The sequence below is a fragment of the Myotis daubentonii genome, chromosome 4 (assembly GCF_963259705.1).
Source record: "Myotis daubentonii chromosome 4, mMyoDau2.1, whole genome shotgun sequence".
In the NCBI taxonomy this organism is placed as follows: Eukaryota; Metazoa; Chordata; class Mammalia; order Chiroptera; family Vespertilionidae; genus Myotis; species Myotis daubentonii.
In genome coordinates, this window is record NC_081843.1 from 70,196,367 (window position 1) to 70,216,136 (window position 19,770).

Consider the following 19,770-nt stretch of genomic DNA (forward strand, 5'->3'; position numbering starts at 1 on the left):
CCTGTAATTCTAATTATGTCTGATAGGCTTCTGTTGTCTACCCTCTATGTATCCAAGGCTAAAACATGGTTTTCTGTTGACATTGTCCATCTAACACAGGTATACATGGGGCCTTTATTAATTTCAGGCAGACCTCGGCGTACTAGACCCTCAGTGAATAGACTAAATATTTATCCTGGAATGAAAAGGGCCTAGCATTGAATTCCTTTTTTGTCTTTCTTTCTTTCTTTCTTTCTTTCTTTCTTTCTTTCTTTCTTTCTTTCTTTCTTTCTTTCTTTCTTTCTTTCTTTCTTTCTTCCTTCCTTCCTTCCTTCCTTCCTTCCTTCCTTCCTTCCTTCCTTCCTTCCTTCCTTCCTTCCTTCCTTCCTTCCTTCCTTCCTTCCTTCCTTCCTTCTTTTAAAGTATTACAAATAGTAGTACATATGTCTCCTTTTCCCCCCATTGACCTCCCTCCGGCCTTGACTACCCCTGGCACATGCCCTCACCGCCCCCCCCGCCATGCCTGTGTCCATTGGTTATGCTTATATGCATGCATACAAGTCTTTTGGTTGATCTCTTACCACCCCCCAACCCTCCTCTGCCTTCCTGCTGTAGTTTGACAGTCTGTTCGATGATTCTTTGTCTCTGTATCTATTTTTGTTCATCAGTTTATGATGTTCTTTATATTCCACAAATGAAACCATGTGATATTTATCTTTCTCTGACTGGCTTATTTCACTTAGCATAATGCTCTCCATTTCCATCCATGCTGTTGCAAATGGTAAGAGTTCCTTCTTTTTTACAGCTATGTAGTAGAAAACAGTATGGCGTTTTCTCAAAAAATTAAAAATGGAACTGCCATTTGACCCAGTAATACCACTCACTTCTAGGAATATATCCCAAGGAAACAGAAACACCCATCAGAAAGGTGCACCCCTATGTTCTTTTCTTTCTTTTTTTTTTAAATGAATCTTCCTTCTTTTTCTTTACTTATTTATTGGTGTTCCCAAGGACCTCTCCCCTCCTCCTTTTACCTCTCTGTTCCCCTCTCCTCTCCTGTTCTGCACTCCCTTCAAAGTCTCTCGCTGAAATATAATTTCCACATTCATACTTAACAATTCATGTGCTGAAAACCTTTCCAATTGTATATCTGCTTAATTAATAGCTTTATGGACATTTTTATTTTTGATATCCCACAAACTTCTCAAACACAATAATTCCTTTAAACTGAAACCTAATATATTTTCTTTTAAAAGATGGCCACTCAGTCATCCAGGGAGGAGCTCTAGAAATCAGTCAAACCAGCTTTCTTGCTCTCCCTCAACCCTCACATAAATTTGGTCACAATGTCATCTTGATTCTACCTTGTACATCATTTTTGTCAAATCTATTCTTTTCTATCTTTCAAAAAGATGCTAGGTAAATATCAATAGTGAGGATAAATGAATTTTTACAAGTATATAGTTTCTTAGAAATAAGTGGACATAAGCAAAAAGAACAAAAAGTACAAGGATGAGAAAAAAATAGGTCAGCTCAACAGCAGCTGGAATCCACAAGATATAATTAGAGGTAAACAGATCATCCTGTCTCATTTTGACCACAGAAGCATTATATGACTGGCATACACACCTGGTAGAAAACCCGTTAGATTAAGTATTATCACCTTGAAAGGGCAACAGAGTAACAAGAAACTTTTCTTCGGACACCAAAACTACCCATAATGATGGGATAATCAAAGGAACAAGTCAGTATAGCTTCACGTGGCCCTTGGAATAGCTGGACTGTAAGATCACATCAGTGAACACACTATGCAGGAACTTGGCTGTAGGAGTGAGAGGGGTCAGAATGAGAGGTTCTTGATTTTGGATAAGTCGATACATACAGAGAGTATGCTTGAGAACCTCTAGGACTCTGTTCATGCCTTGCCTTTCTCCTGGAGACGTTGCCTCTGTCAGTGTAAATGAAGCAATAGAAACAACTTCAGCATGCCTCGATCTGGTGCAACAGCAGATCTAGTCTGGGCGATGTAGAATTCCTCTTTATTAGTATGTAGTATTTACAATACACAAAATTTTGACTCATGTCTCATCAAAAAATGATCCCTCATTCATAGTCATCCCCATTCAGTGCACAGAGTTAGGAGATGGTAGTGTTATTCGTCTGACTGTACAAAGCTGCGCTGCTTTGTTCACACCAAAGGCAGAGAGACATGGTTTCACTTTAAATTGGGTAATTCAGTCTTTCTAGAAAATTTCAATGCTAACTTCTTTGCTCTAGATTAATTATCTGGGGGGAGGGATGGTACTGATTTGGGAGAATTGCTCTCAGCCTTGACTCCTTCATCTGACCCAACACAATGCTGCCTTAGTCATCATTCTAAAACACAAATTTGACTACTTGCTTTGTCATGCATTAAGTTCTTTTATGATTTTTCCACTGCTTAAAGGTGAACTTAAAAATTTTGGCCCAAATAAGCCTTTTGAGCTTATTTCTCTCTATTGCTCACATAAAACTATCCTCTAATTGTGGGGGCCTACTAAAGGTCCTGGAATGAACCATGATGTTTTCCCTTTGTGTATGTAATTCCTGTTGCCTGGAATGTTGGCCATGCACCTCCTCTGCCATATCACCTGATAGCACTGCATATTTTTAGAAGTCTCCATTGACCCTACAATTTGGATCATGTACACTAATCACAACTCTTGTCACTCTTTGCTGATTTTTTTATCTCCCCTGGTAAGCTCTGTACTTCTTCATGGTAAAGTCTGTCTTTAGTTCTGTATGTCCAACTTACCTAAGTGCCTACCGTAAAATAGGTACTCAAGGAACAAAAGAATAGATGGACAAATGAATGGACAAAGGAGGGATAGCTGAGTGACTGAGCTAGCTAGAAATATAAAAGGTAGAAAGAAAGTATATTGAAGTATCTTTACCAGTTGTCAACCTTCCCATTCAACTGTACTCTATAGAATTCTGCCATGATAGTCTTCTTAAAATATAGATATGCTCATGTCAAAACTTTAATATACATGTAACAATATCCATTGGTTCTTCATCTTATAAATTACATTGGTCACTTTTTAATCTTTTCTGATCTGATCTATTTACACTTTCTCAGCTTTTCCTAAACAAATACTCCATGATCCAGCCCTCCTACAGTTGGCAGTGTTCTCAAAACATATTAATTCATTTATTCACTTATTTCATGACTCTTTTCTAATATCTGCTTCAGTGCTAATGTAATATTTTTATATATTATCTAGTATAGCTAATGACTTGCTTTATAAATTTGACAATAACCTTAACCTCCATTTTCATTTTTCTATAATTTTAAAGTGGCTAGCTGAGAAAAGAGATGAAGTAATTCAAGGGAAAACTCCTATCTATAATAATGAAAGCATAATATGCTAATTAGACTGGACATCCTTCCAGACGAACTTCTGGACAAAGCCAGGCTGCAAGGGAAGCCCGGGTCCCAGGTGCCAGTGGCTGGAGGGAACTCCAGGTCCAGGGTGCTGGAGGGAAGCCTGAATCCTGGATGCCAGAGGAAAGCTGGTGCCGGCAGCCGGGGGAAGGATAGCCTACTCTTGCATGAATTTTGTGCATCGGGCCTCTAGTAGGGAATAAAGTTCTTAACAAATGTAAAGTGTTATGGAGTTGGAGCCAGATGCATTTTTAACTTTTAAAAAGCCTTATTCTCTGCTCTAGCTGGTTTGGCTCAGTGGATAGAGCATTGGTCTGCAGACTGCAGGATCCTGAGTTTGATTATGGTCAAGGGCACATGCCTACATTGCAGGCTCGTTCCCCAGTAGGAGGCATGCAGGAGGCAGCCGATCAATGATTCTCTCTCATCATTGATGTTTCTATCTCTCCATCTCCCTTCCTCTCTGAAATCAATAAAAATATATTAAAAAATAAAATAAAATAAATAAAAAGCCTTAGTCTCTTAATCTAGGAGGTGGGACTTTCACCTAGCAAGGTCCCCTAAACACTGTACAGGCTTTTCTGATTCTGATTCACATCCTCTCTGTGCAATAAAGCCACACCCATGGCTGTCTGAAGCCTGTTTTCATTTGAGATTGTCTGGCTTGGGTCTGCCAGACAGCTCAGGGATAATATCCTTCAGATTTCTAGAAACCCTTTGAATTACCTGAGAGAGTCTTTCAAGCTGCATCTGAATTATCTGAAATGTTTTCACAAAGAATCTTATAGTCATAGCCTTGATTTGATACTTATGTTGAAGCCATGTCTTTCTGACCGATCCCTGGACTTGCTTTTTCACTTGTTTGAGAGGCCAGGGTTTGAGAAAGAGCTTTAGTTTCTACCACAAGTTCTGGTCCCTCCATATTACTTTTCTGTACTTTCAGACTCGTCAGTCCTTTATTTAGCACGCCTCTTATAGTACCTTCTCAAATGAGACTACTAAGAGCCAGCTGACACTTCCACATTCTGCCTGGAAATCTCATTGCTTGTATACAAAAGTTCATTAGGTGCATTTTCCACCACGGATGTTTCCTCAGGTGTCAGCTTCTCTCTACGTAACAGGGATAGCCATTTTTCTAGCTTCCGAGAGCCGTTCTCTCAGTGCCTTTCCACATTGTATTTGCTACCCAGTTCCAGGCCAAGGGCACATATTTTAGGTCTTCGTTATGGCACAATTTATTTCTAGGTAGCTTCTCTCTTATCCTTACACGTTTAACTTACCTCTTTCCAGTAAGCTAGCTTGGATTTATTCTCAAAACATGGTAGGGTGCCAAGAGCGGGAGTGGAAATACGCAAGAGCGTTTTCTGAACTCTGCTGGCTTCAAATCTGCTAGCTTTCTGCTAGCCAAGGCAAGTCACAGGAACAAGCCCAGAGTCTAGGATCCAGCAATAAACCCACCCATTTAATGAGGGGAATTGCAAAGTTACAGAGCAATGTATGTGGATATTGAGAGGTTATTTATTGGTATAATTAATAAACCAGTCTACCATACATATTTCAGTTAATCTTTAGCAAATTAGATAGTATTTCATTTGCATGTAATGAAGGAACTCGAAACTAAATTAATAGCTTTTACTGTGCAATTCAGTATGAGTTGTTTGAATTATAAATGTTAATATTTGCTATGTTACACACCATCTTCCTTAAAAGCACATGGTTTCAAATGGGTCTTGCATACATTATGTGTAGATCTGAATTGTATGGTGACTTTATCAGAGGAAGATGAGAGGGGTATGTGAAATAGTGCATTTCAGTACTAAGACAAAAATAAAAAAGTAAAAGTTTGTTTCTTTATTCCTCAGGTGATATTTGTGATCCCAATCCATGTGAAAATGGGGGCATCTGCTTGTCAGGCTTGTCTGAAGATTCCTTTACCTGTGAGTGTCTGGACGGCTTCACAGATCCCAACTGTTCTAGTGTTGTGGAGGTTGGTAAGTGCAAGATTTACGCATTTCAGTAGTTATTCTCTTTATTTCCATGAGTGGCTGACAAAGTTGACTGTGGTGCATTGTAGGTATCCTATATAATAAAGAGGTAATATGCAAACTGACCATAACACTCTCACAAGATGGCTGCCTATAACCAGGCTGGCAGGGGGGTTAGTGAGGGATGACCAAATGACTGAGCATCAGGCTGCATGGGGTGCCCAGGCCAGCAGGGGGTCTGTGAGGGGTGACCAGGCCAGCAGCGGGGCAGTTAGGGGCGACCAGACAGGCAGGTAGGTGAGTGATTAGGAGCCAGTGGTGAGAGGGATGTCCGACTTCTGGTTTAGGCCCGATCTCCTGGACATCCCCCGAGGGGTCCGGATTGGAGGGGGTGCAGCTGGGCTGAGGGTATTCCCCCTCCCCCTGGGCACGAATTTCGTGCATTGGGACTCTAGTTCTGTATAAGATTGCTGTATGTTGCTAATTAGTTACTCCTCTTTAGGACTCTCAATTTTATTTCAATTTTATATTTAAATTATATTTTATTGGTGTTCTTAATAAGTAATTTTAGTACATTTTAATGGTTAACGCTATACTTTAAAGGCACTACAAGTGCTACTGGAATATGATAAATTTCTTATCTATCCAATATTAATATACATTTATTCACATTTATATTCATAATAGAAAATCATGCTTAAGTCAATTTATTCAAATTCAATAGTTACTCTAAATAAAACAGAACTTATTTTAGCAACTGATAATATTATCAGTATTTTGTAGCTGTTCTAATTTTTACTTTTCTAACCCTATAACTATATGAAAGAAGCCAATATTCTAGCTACATTCTTCTTCACAGTCCTCCCAAAAAATTGCTTTACAGATACTAAATAGTCATTGATCATATTTCAAAATGTGTGGGTTTTTTTCATCTGTGAGGTACTTCATTGACATGTATAATTATGAATTCAGAGTAACTTCCATAACTTCCAAATAGTTCCTCATTAAGAAAATAGCTGTGCTTTAAATAATTTACCACTAAGTAAACTTGTATAGAGACTTTTCTCTCTGGTTAAAGATAATACCATGATTTAGTTTGATATATTGCAATGTGTTTCTTTCAGCTCAATACCAAGAAGCATAAGAAGGGTCTATATCTGATCTATATAGGAAAACCAAACATGTTTTTCATTAAAGTTCTGTCAACTAGCATAAACCTTGGGAAACTTGGAGATTTCTATAAATTCTGAAAAATAGTTTTGAAACAGAAAAGTAATAGTGTCTATAAGAATCATCTTTATGCATAGGAGGAGGTCAATCATTATTGTTTCAATGAATGAAAGGATCCTATCTAATAAAGACGGAAAATGCTAATTGACCCTCACACTGTTGCAAAGATGGTGGCGCCCACAGCCAATAAGGAGGGAATATGCTAATTGAATGCCATGCCCTCAAAGATGGCAGTGCCCACAGCCACAAGATGGCGGCTCCTAGTCCCTTCAGCCCACTGGGGCTCCTGCCTCCAGAGTCTCCGTACCCTTAGCCCCCCAGCCGCCCAGGGCCGGCATCAGGTGCAGGCAATCCTTGGCTGTTGGATGCTCAGCCATCCAGGGCTGGCCCAAGGTACAGACCAGCCTCGGATGGTGGCTGCTCAGCCGCCCAGGGCTGCTTGAGGCACAGGTAACCAGGGCCGGCTGAGGCTTGTGCTGCCGGCAGTGGCAGCAGCAAAGGTGTGATGGGGGCGTTGCCTTCCACTGCTCACCAGGTTGTCTTCTGCCCATGAGGACTCCCGGACTGTGAAAGGGGGTTAGGCCACGCTGAGGGACCCCCCTCCAGTGCATGAATTTTCATGCACCAGGCCTCTAGTAATTAAAACCATTAACTTCTGTTTTTGGCCATTAGTTATTAGATTTTAATATGCTTTATTTTTTAAATGCTTTTTTATATTACATTAGTATGAATGTATTATATCTAAAAAAGTTAATTATATATGACTGCTGAAAAGTACCTTGTACAATTCATTTCAAAGATAATTCTTTTACAAGGTTTATATGAACTTGCTCCTATTTAAGAGGGTTTGATATAGTTCCATAGAACTTAAACTGTTGTAACCACTTTAACCCAGTCTCCAAATATATACAGTGAGTTTTATAGTTTAATCTGAGAATCATATCCTTAGGAAAGTCTATAGCTCTGAAGAAAATTATAGACATAAATATTTCTAAGAGGAATATATAAATAAAATAAAAAAATTTATTTAGTTAAGCCCACTAACCCCAGATATGGCAGTGTCTTCGATTTGTAGTATATAATGCTCTTGTTGCTACTGTGAAAGAGTCAAATCTACAGTTGAAGAAGCAAATGTATTTAATTAATTTTAAAAACAAGTATCTTCATACAATTTTAAAAATAAATACTTGAATACTTTTGGCCATATTTTTAAACAATAATTCCATATGTACCATTTTATCAGCAGAATGATAGTATTAGCAGCAACAATTTAAAAATTAAACACACTATATTATTCCATATACTTCAGTGAGAGTTTGGGAATCAAATGCTTACAGAATTTTTATTCAGATTTATTATTATAAATACCTCTGAAATAGGGCAGTTATACTTTATTATCTTAAGCAATACATTTTTTTGTGATATGTTTTAAGCAACCTCATTCTTCCATGAGGTCTACTTAGGAGTTCTTGGAAGAAATACATCCAGCTTTTATTTGCTTTACCATTTAGCATAGTATATTTGTTAAGCCAATTGGTTTTATAAGATTAAAATAATATAAAACAAATGCCCTCAAAGTTTAAAATGTCTATAGTTTCTTAAACACAACTTTGCTATTTTGTGAAATAATATTTTTAAAGAACAAGAGAATAGTAAAAAAAAAAAAAAAAAAAAAAAAAAGCTTATTTTTTTTTAGGTTAGATGGTTCTTTGGAACAGATATGTTACTTTATTTGCATTTCTAATACCCCTTTCTTAGCTCCATATTTTCTTACATAGAATAAGGACATACTAAACATTTATTGAATAAAAACAACAACAATGCCTTTGATATCTAACCAACTTTATATTTTTTTTCATATCTTAAAAATCAATGAAACAAAATAAAGGAAACTTTAGATTATTGAAGATTATCCTGTCATTTTAGTTTTAAAAATCTACTTCTTTTTGTTGTTGTTGTTTCCCTACTATTAGGTAGCACCAGTGCAGAAAGCACAGTGTACTAGAATTTTATTTCTTTTAAATACAAAAGTTATATGTATTTTAATGTAAGATATTAAAAGACAAAAGTTAGAGCTGTCACTATTGCTGTATTTTTACTTTCACATTAATCTCCCAAAGATGGAGGAGTATCTAAGGTTTTTCTGACCTTTTAAACCATATGAATTTTGTGATTATATGAAGTTCTAAATCTTCTTGTTTTTAATTTCTAAAGGAAAGAAATAAATGTGTCTGTATTTGTTTGGAAAGTTGTGTTGTGATCATAATTTCAAATTATTTTTACTTTGTTCATTCTGTAATCAAACATATACTTACTTTATTATTGTACATTTGGAAAGGAGAACTTTAAATACATGCTATTCTTACAGGTAAAAAATGCTGTTTGATTTTACCTCAAACCTCATTATTTTGTAGTGTCCTTGTTTTAAGTTCTTGATGCTACTTACTTCAAAAGAGATTCTCATCCTATTTTGTACTTTAATTCTTCCCTCTCAAAGCATCTAGTGTCAGATAAGTACAAAACACTTAACCACATCTCCAATCAATCCTCACCTCACTTACATTCGCATTGTACGGGGGAAGTTTGGGAATGTTGACTTGCTCAGATTTGTGAACTTTATTTGCTAGACAACATTACTTTTCTTTGAACTAATTCTTGATCTGTCTGTATATTCCAATATCCATCTTTTACCTCTCTCAGTTTCCGTTTCTCTCCTCTCTCTGTCTCTTTCTTGACCACACACATCTCCCTTATACAGACCTATCTCCCAATCTCAATGTTCTCAGCTTCTTAGTGTTATTAAGACTCACTTCTGATATTTATAAAAGTCAATAGGAAGACATGTCTCAGAGAAAAGGGAAGTAAAACACCTATTACACATCTTCAGATTTGAAGACATTGGCTAGATTAACCAGTATTTGCACAGATGTACACATGATGCTAACTCATTCTCTAGGAGTCTTGTACACAACAACCATGAGATTAAGCCCCAAATTATTTTCTAATTACCTCCTCACATTCCTGGTTAATTCTGTGTAATTTGGAGCCAAATGCTGACACATTTATTTCATATAAAAATTTCCATTGCTAGTGAATATTCTAGAGTACACATATAATTTTTCAAGTTTCATGACATAATTCTCTAATAAACTAATGATAAATATAATATTTTACAATACAAATACATAATAAAGTAACCAAAGAGAACAAAATAAGTGGTTGTAAGTCTAGTAAACTAATGATAAATATAAACTTTTATAATGTAAATACATATTATATTAATGCAACCAAAGAGAACAAAATAAGTGATTTGACTTAAAAAAATAAAATCTTAGCTTTTATTGATTCTTAAATATATATTGAGTACCTACTGAGTTACCTAAATGGTAGAATGCAACGGTAAGCAATTTTACAGAAATTGCTGTCTAGCTAGGAAAACAGAGAAATAAATAAATAGATAAAGATGATGGGTGTTGTGATAGGAGAAGTATATGGAGCCATAAGAATGTAAATCAGGTGTCATATCTTAAGCGAGGTGTCAGAAAATGCATGCCTACCTGAAAAAATTATATCTTGAGATAATTCTTAAAGATAATTTCAGTCTAACAGACAGAAAGCTAAACATATTCAAGACAGAGGATATAATTCTTAGAAAAGCCAGGAGATAAGAAAAGTCATAATTCCATGAGCTGAAAGAAATTCAGTGTGGCTAGAGCTTAAAAGGGAGAGACATGGAGGCAGCAATGAATTTGCAGATGGTGATGATGGCAGATTCTGTAGCCTTGCAATTGTTTTTAAGGAATTTGGACTTATGCTGAGAACAATGTACTTTAAGAAGATCACTTCCTTTGCCACATGGAGGTGGCGGGGGCGGGGTGGGGGGGTGGATAGAACAGATTAAGGCAGGGAGACAATTAAAAGGCTACTGAGGAAGAACAAGTTAGACATGATGTTCTTGGCCTGGATCAGTGTTGTAACAAAGGGAATAGAAAGGAAAGAGTCAATAGATATCTAAAGGAAATAGATAATTACTGGTAACTTATGGGTTAATTGAGTAGAAGGAGTTTGGAGAAAGTATAAAGTAATGAAGAAACAATATCAGTTTCTGACCTGAGCAACTCTGCCATTTACTCAGATAGTGCAAATTTAGGATACACTGGATTGGGAACCAGAAAATGAAATGATTATTTCACATATCGGGTTCAAGGAACTAGCTAGATATTAGGTAAGAAGGCAGACATAGATTTTTAAGTTACAGTTATACAGATATTTATCAGTGCTGGGGAAATGTATGGATCTTCCCAGAAGCACAAGAACTTCTAAAAAAGATGAGAGGACCCAGAAATGGAAATTGATAAGAGGTTCATCAATAATTAAGGAGTAGGTAGAGAAAGTTAAATCTATAGAGGAGACTGAGATAGAGTGGTCGGGGAGATAGAAGAGAAACCAGGAAAGTGTGGTACCCCAAAAGTTAAGGATAAACAGTATTTCCAGATATGAGTGGTCAGCAGTGTCAAATACTATGAAGTTAATCAAAATAACATTTACATTGATTACATGTGACTTATGGACGATATTGCCAAGGTCAGTTTTGTTGGAATTTTGGAGAAAGAACTTGATTGTGGCATATGGAAGAATTGGAGTAAGATTTTTAAAAGGTGGCTAGGAATACAGGAGAAATTCATCAACTTGATAAAGAATGCCTACAAAAATCTTTGACTAAAATCATACTTAATGGTAAGAAACTTGCTTTTCCTCTTGGATCTGAAATAAGACAAGCATCCTCCCTCTCACTGCTCTATTTCAACATTGTACTGGAAGTACTAGCTAATGCACTAAGATAAGAAAAGGAAATAAAAGGTTTACAGATTGGGAAGGAATAAATAAAATAGTCTGTTCACAGATGACATGACCATCCCTGTGGAAAGAAATCCTGACGTATGAACCAAAAAAACTCTGGGAACGAATAAGCAATTTTAGCAAGGTTTTAGGATGCAAAATTGATATACAAAACTTAATCATTTTCCTCATACCAGTAATGAACAAGTGGAGTTTTAAAATACCTTAGGAGAAGCATAGAGGAGTTTAGGGTATTGAAAATAGTCTATATGATATTATAATGATGGATCCAGGTCATTATATATTGTCCAGACCCATACAATGTACACACCAAGAGTGAACCCTAGTGTAAACTATGGATTTTAGACAATTTTGATGTGTTAATGTAGGTTTATCAGTTGTAAGAAACGGTGGAGAGTGTTGATAATGGGGAAGGTTATGCATATGTGGGGTGAAGGACTATGTGGGAAATCTCTATACCTTCCTCTATTTTGCTGTGAACTTAAAACTGTGCTGAAGAATTTATTTAATTTAAAAATGACTCTAATATCTCAGAGGAGAGGGGACAGGAAGAGATTAATCAAAGAATTTATATACATTTATACATAACCCATGGACACAGGCAGTAGTGTGGTGAAGGCCTGGGGGGTAGAATTAGACGGATGGAGGGGTCAATGGAGGACATTTGGCCTGGCCAGTGTAGCTCAGTGGTTGAGCATTGACCTATGTGAAACAGGAGGTCAGGGTTTGATTCCGATCAGGACACATGCCCCATTTTTGGGCTCGATCCCCAGAGGGGACGTGCAGGAGGCAGCCACTCTATGATTCTCTTTCATCAATGATGTTTCTCTCTCTTTTCTTCTCCCTTCCTCTCTGAAATCAATAAAAAATGTATTTTTAAAAAGGAGCCATCTGTATTACTTTCAACAATGAAGATCAATTTTAAAATGGCTATAATAAATATTCATCAATTTATTTGTTTAGTCATCCATCTATAAAATACTTATTGAGTATATATTCACTCTTGGCATTGATAATATAACCATTAAAAAATAGACTTTGCCTTCATGGATATTCTAATCAAACAAGGAAAAGACAATAAAGTATCACACTTATGCTAAGTTCTATAAAGAAAATATAGAGCCCTAACTGGTTTGGCTCAGTGGATAGAGCGTCGGCCTGTGGACTAAAGGGTCCCAGGTTCGATTCTAGTCAAGGGCATGTACCTTGGTTGCTGGCACATTCCCTGTAAGGCAGCTGATCCATGTTTCTCTCTCATCGATGTTTCTGGCTCTCTATCCCTATCTCTTCCTCTCTGTAAAAAATCAATAAAATATATTTAAAAAATATAAATGCCAAGTGGTTTGGAACCATCTAGTAGATCCTACCTTCCCTAAACAAAAAAGAAAAAAAGAAAAATAGAGACAAGTGTGAGGTATAATAAGAGGAAGTATATTTTTGATAGGAATATTAGCAAAGACAGAGAGTAGTGTTCGAACAGAGAGTGAACTGAGATAACTTCTGAGCTCGAACCCAGGCATGTACCTTTGACTGGAATCAAACCCAGGAGAGAGGACAGTAACTGAAATGGGAATTTGGGACAAGGAAGGTTTTTCCTTTAAGATGGAATTGCAAATTCATTACGATTCAGAAAAAAATGACATAAAAACTGAGCTCGTGTTTCATTAAGAATAAACCATGTTAGATGACTCATATAGATGTTTCAATAATATTTATAATAAATTTAACCTCTTAAAACTATCAGTCTGGAGCCAAAGGACGGAAACATTGGAATTTGGTAGTAATTTAAAATCTAGCATCATATTTACAAGAAAATTCAAAGCACCGATGTTATTGAGAATAATTCAGTACAGGATAACAAAGTCAGCATGTCATTTCATTTATAATTCTTTCTCTTTATTCTCTCTGTAGCTGCATTGGCTTCTGACCAGGTTTTCTTAATTTGAAAAATATTAATAAACATGAAGATGCTTTATGCTGTTCTGTCCTCTCCTGTCCTCTTCTATCTATTATAGTCCATCCTTTTGCCTTTGATAGTTGGTATCCCTTTGCTACATGGATTTAGGTTCTTCAAATCTCATCACTGCTAAAATATCCTCTTGCTTTCAATTCATTATAAAAAATTGGTTAAATTGAAGCCATAAACATAAAGTATGTCATAACAATTTAAAAAACAATTTTCACTGTACGTCTTGCCCATGAATAGCCATGTTCGTGTTTATCTTTTAGAAGATGATCAGTGTCAGAATATCAGGTTGTGTAGCAGAAACTTTCTAAAAGACTTCTTATCAGTGATCATGGAATACCAGATTGTTAACAAGCTTTAAGTAGACCTCTTGGATAGAGTGAGACTATTTTTAGACTTCTAAATTTTGATTACCAAATGAGAGATTTGGTCATTTCACTTCAGTGATTTATATATTAGATGAAATTATAATCCAGTTTGAACCCTTAAGAATATTTCTTGGAAGAATAACTCATGATTGAATCCATACTTCTAGAAATTATCATAATGAAATCTATTCTAAATGGTCTAAAACACTTTCTCAAAAGCTACTAGCCATGATTGCTAAGAAATTTCTCAGTTAACTAGAGTCAAAGGGATTTATTATCAGAGTCATATCTACCTACTTTCTCATAATAATAAGGATTAAATATGTGTTCATACAAACAAATAGGATTGTACAGCTACAACGACAGAGTTAAGGAAAAATTTTTGCCATTTACTTTACATACATTACAGAAAAGTAATTTTGTTTTATTTATGTAAATATTTCTACTATAACATAGCTAGTAAACTATTAGTTTATTAATTTAAACATGTACTTTAATGTTAATTACAATTATTAGAATGTGTTAACTTGTACTTCCTAACAATTATATACTAACTTCAGAAAAAAATACATAGAACATCGAAGAACCTTAGAAAATGTAAAATACACAAATCCTCTCTTGCTCAGAAGGAGGAGCTAATTTGTAGTAAAGCTTCAGTTTGAAAGAAAAGACAATGTAACACATTTTTTAAAAGTTGATATATACCATTTTACCCATTGTCTTTTTTTAATATATATTTTATTGATTTTTTATAGAGAGCAGGGGAGAGGGACAGAGAGTTAGAAACATTGATGAGAGCAAAACATTGATCAGCTGCCTCTTGCACGCCCCCTACTGGGGATTTGCCTGCAACCAAGTACATGCCCTTGACCGGAATCAAACCTGGGACCCTTGAGCCCACAGGCCGACGCTCTATCCATTGAGTCAAACCAGTTAGGGCCCCATTGTCTTTTTTTCTGAGTGTATACCTTTCCTATTGCTAGGAGATGGATACTATTGTGAATAAAGTGATAGTGGATGTATATCATTAAGATTTTTCTACTTAACAAATCATCACAAATTTAGTGGATTTATACAAACATTTCCCGCACAATTCTGTAAGTTAAGTAAGTGACTGGTTGATTGGTGCTGGGTAGCAGAAGATGGCTCAGCTGTGATGGCTTTTCTTCACTAGATCAAGCTCCCTTACATAGTGGTGATGGAAAGGTCCCAAGAGAAGTCAAAAGATCAAGGCCCAACTACAAGCACTTTTCAAATCTCAGGTTGTATCACACTAGCTAAGGGCACTTTCATGGGTGGATCTGCCACTTCATATTGCAAAGGCAAGGGCGCAAGAAATAGTTTGTGGCTAGCTTTGCAATCTACCATGGAATGTTAGTTTTCTTCATTGATTTTTTAATGCTTTTTATTGGCAATGCAAAAAGTTGACAGAAAATTCAGATATATCAATAGATTTTTATTTCTAAATTTCTAGATATGAATACAATGCATGTTTTTAATAAGGGAGGAAAAGTAAAAAACTCTTAAAAAGAAAAACTTAATTATATTCTGTTCATATTAGGAAAATACATTTAAAAAACTAGAAAAGTGAAAATGGAAAGTGATATTAAATTTTCCTTTATATATATATATATATATTGCTTTCAGAGAGGAAGGGAGAGAAAGAGCAAGATAGAAACATTAATGATGAGAGAGAATCATTGTTTCCTTGCTCCTGCACACTCCCCACTGGGGAATGGGCCCACAACCCAGGCATGTTCCCTTAACCGGAATCAAACCCAGGACCCTTCAGTTCACAGGCCAGTATTCTATCCATTGAGTCAAACCAGCCAGGGCTTAAATTATCCTTTTATTTAGATTTCAAATGAAGTGTTATGAAGTTGGTTATGCCGCTGTCAACATGTGCAATTTAACATATTTATGAAAAAGAAAATTACTGTTTTAAAGTAATAGGCTAAGTGGCAAATTTAGCATTAATCTTTAGAAAAATGTTATCTTCCAAGTTTAAATACTTATATGGAAAAGAGGTCTATAAGCGACTCACAAATGACATACAATAGTTAAAATATGCCCAACAACCTTCAAAACTTTTCATACTGTTACTTGGTTTATCTTTTTCATTGATTTTCAGCATTAATATTTTTTTTATTCTGATAATTATACCTATTATTTGTTTTCTTTTAATTGCATTAACTACATATTAACCCATGGCATCCCAAACAGAGCAGGTTACTAAAAAATAATATTATTTTTAAGCAATGGTGAAAGGTTTTAAAATTTTATTGTTTTAGGGAAACTGATATGTTGCTAGAGATTGAGCAAAATGTTTTTCTTATGATTACAATAGAAACAAAAAAAATGAAGAAAGTAGTTAAATTTAGGTTGAGTTGCTGAATACTATTAATAGGAAGAAAACTTAACAGTGTACAGTGGTTTTGTCTTGAAATGGATAAATCTTTTGTAGAGAATTTATTTTCTTCATTATGAATGCAATAAGGAAGAATATTTAGAAAATATAAGACAAAATGTAATTTTAGGCTATATATTCTTTTTTTCTGTTGTTGATCTGTAGATTTATCATGTATGTTTCTATAGCCATATACAGTCATATCAAGTATGACAGAAATTTAAGTTAAGCCCTTGATATAAAATTGTGCACATCCATATTTATGTGTAAACATGTGTGTATAAAACTTATACTGCACATATTTCTTTTCCATTGATGATCACTTTTTTTCACTATAAAATTAAAATATTGCCATTGATTATAAATTCTTTCCTGACATTATTTAAAATGTCAGGATAACATTATATTATTAACCATTATTCTTTGAAGAAGCCCTTATTATGTGGACATTCAAGTGCTATGCAAATTTTCTCTCTTATAAACATTTTGATAAATACTCTGGTAACCGTATTTTGAGTACATTCACCATTGTCTCTTTAGACGAAATTCTTAAAAGTAAATGGTTGGGATAAGAGTTATTTGAGAATTGTTAATATCATAAGGATTGTATAGGAAAGGCTAAATAGTTTATCATAATGCACTTATGATGAAAAAGCCTAATAGGCTTAGATCTACTTAATTATAGTAATGTAGATTTGTGTTATAGTTATTCGATTTGTATAACAGGAGGAGAAAATATTCTTAGGGAGCAAAAGAAGAGATTGTTAACGCATCAAAGTTATAAAATAACATGAAGACTATATCCACTTTCATTTTCACTTAATTTATAAGGCAATAAATAAATAAATAAATTTTTTAAAAGATGTTTTTATTGATATTTTAGAGAAAGAGGAAGGAAGAGAGATAAGAGAGATAGAAACATAGATGAGAGAGAAACATCACCGATCAGCTGCCTCCCGGATATATACCCTGACCTGGAATTGAACTGGTGACCTCTTGGTTCTTGGGTGAATGCTCACCTGCTGAGCTACACCAGCAGGTGGCTATACATCATTTTAAGAGGCCAAACTTAAAACAGGCATACATAAAGTCCAGTCTGATTGGTAAAAACTGTGAGGAAAAGGCTATCCTCTAAAATTAAACTAATGAGAGAGTGAGTAGGGATTTTTGTGTTTTTTTTGTTGTTTTTTTTAAAATATATTTTATTGATTTTTTACAGAGAGGAAGGGAGAGGCGTAGAGAGTTAGTAACATTGATGAGAGAAACATGGATCAGCTGCCTGCTGCACACCTCCCACTGGGGATGTGCCCGCAACCAAGGTACATGCCCTTGACCGGAATGGAACCTGGGACCCTTCAGTCCGCAGGCCGATGCTCTATCCACTGAGCCAAACCGGTTTTGGCAAGAATAGGGATTTAATAGAAGAAATCCTAAATACTGGCCCTAAAACACCTATAGTATGGAACGGACTTAGGATAACTGGATAAAGAAAGCCTAAGAAGGTTAGATAAAGGTAATAAAGAGAAAAATGATTAATATCATTGTAATCGAAAATGAAAGCCTATTGGTTGAATGACAGCCTTTGCTATCATCTGTCCTCTTACCATTAATTACACAGCAGATAGAATGAAGAGAAAGAGATGAAACATTAAGAATTTATTGAAAACAAGTATTTTGATAGGTTAAAATTAATTTATTTGGACTATTAGTAATTATATAGTGTTTAATAAAAATATATTAAATAAACTAATTAATTCATTTTATTGGCACCTACTCTGTGCTAGAATCATGCTTGTTTGCTATGAGGAATTACTAATAAAACATAAGGGTTACTAAAATGCAACGGAATGTCTGAATTGTCTGAATTTTTTCTCAAGGACCTTTAATTAGATGTCATTATGTGTGAAGGTTTATTTGGCCACAGTCCCTGAAGCCATAGGAAAACTAGTTGACACCTCAAGGTAACTTTGTGCTCTATGACATTTATTGTCCAACATATTTCCAAATATTTATGTGAAGGCAGATTCTGTAATCTGTGTTATTTAAAGGACAGTGGCAATACATAATGAGAGAGAATTTGGTCAGAATTATTTTCAGAATATATGTAGTTTTTCCCATTGGATGTGTAAAATTTACCAAATTATGATTTAAAATGAGCAATAATCAATATTTATTAAGTTTATTTTATTTTAATCAAAGCTTGGCAAGTAAAGCAGGGAGAACCCAATTTTAGTCCTCAGCAAAAGAGAGAATCGAGATAAAGGTATTTTCTTCAGTACTAATCCTTGGAAACAGGGCAAAACTCAAACAAGAATTGGCAACTTCTTTATAGAGCATATTGAAAAAAATCCCACAGTGTCTTTATCTGGTAAGATTTTAATTGAGAAATCAGACCCAAATTGTTTCATCCAAATCGTAGAGAGCGATGGGTACAGAACTGATTTCTGTTACTTGTCAACACAGTAACTACCAAACATTTTCACAAAGACAGGTGTTGTTTGTATCATCTCAACTCTCTTCAATCAATGGCTATGGCTCCACAAGCAATGGATAAATCGGGGTGCACCACAGAACATGCTCTGGCCAATAAAGTCAGCTTCTATTTATTATTCAATTATGGAAGTCAAGCTATATTATTCTCCACAATGATTTTCTGACCCAAAACTTCTGTGGTAAGTCTCACCTCACAACTAGGCAATCTGGTTTCAGGCTAACATGTAATGAACATGGAAGGGGGAGGGAAGATAGTTTTTTTAATACAATTTACCAATCACTGTGATACCCAGGACATTTTCTTCCTCACGCTTTCCCCTTTAATAGTGTCTTGCATTTTTAGAGTACTCTATTCATTAAAATGCTAATACATATATTAACCTTGAAATAAACAGTTGAGCTCATACCAATCTCAATGTTAAGTGGGAAAGTGGTTCTGTGATAATCGTAATGATTAGAATAAGGTCATAAATTTCTTCTCAAAAGCAGGCAGAACAGATGTGAAGCCTGAAATTTTATCCCATGCCTTTTACACAGTTCAATGTTTTTATTCAAATTTAACTGTGCTGGTTACACATATAGGAATGGATGGTGGTTTGAAACAATGAGAGAACTTGAGGTAATCTATAATAATAAAAGTGTAATATGCTAATTAGACCCGACATTCTTCCAGATGACCTTCTGGAGAAGCCGGTGCTGCATGGGAAGCCCTGGTCCTGGGTGCCTGCCGGTGGCAGGAGGGAAGCCTGGGTCCCGGGTGCTAGAGGGAAGCTGGTGCCAGCAGCCGGGGGAAGGAAGGCCTACTCTTGCACAAATTTCTACACTGCTACTACTTCTACTACTAATAATACCTGTAATTCCAGTGTTCATCAGATGCTCTCTTGAAATTCTATGGAAACACATTCTCTAAAGAATTTCATCCTGGCCCTAACTGGTTTGGTTCAATGGATAGAGCGTCGGCCTGTGGACTCAAGGGTCCCAGGTTCGATTCCGGTCAAGGGCATGTACCTTGGTTGCAGGCACCCACCCAATAGGGAGTGTGCAGGAGGCAGCTGACC

At 35.7% G+C, this 19,770-nt stretch overlaps 1 protein-coding gene across 2 annotated transcripts in view; it reads left to right on the forward strand.

Moving 5' to 3' along the window:
• EDIL3 (EGF like repeats and discoidin domains 3) overlaps window positions 1-19,770 on the forward strand; it is a 395,460-nt gene that overhangs the window by 122,421 nt on the left and 253,269 nt on the right. For both annotated transcript variants that reach the window (XM_059694158.1, XM_059694159.1), the window contains exon 2: window positions 5,266-5,394. In XM_059694158.1, coding sequence (XP_059550141.1) covers window positions 5,266-5,394 — 129 coding nt within the window. The remainder of the gene's footprint in view (window positions 1-5,265; window positions 5,395-19,770) is intronic.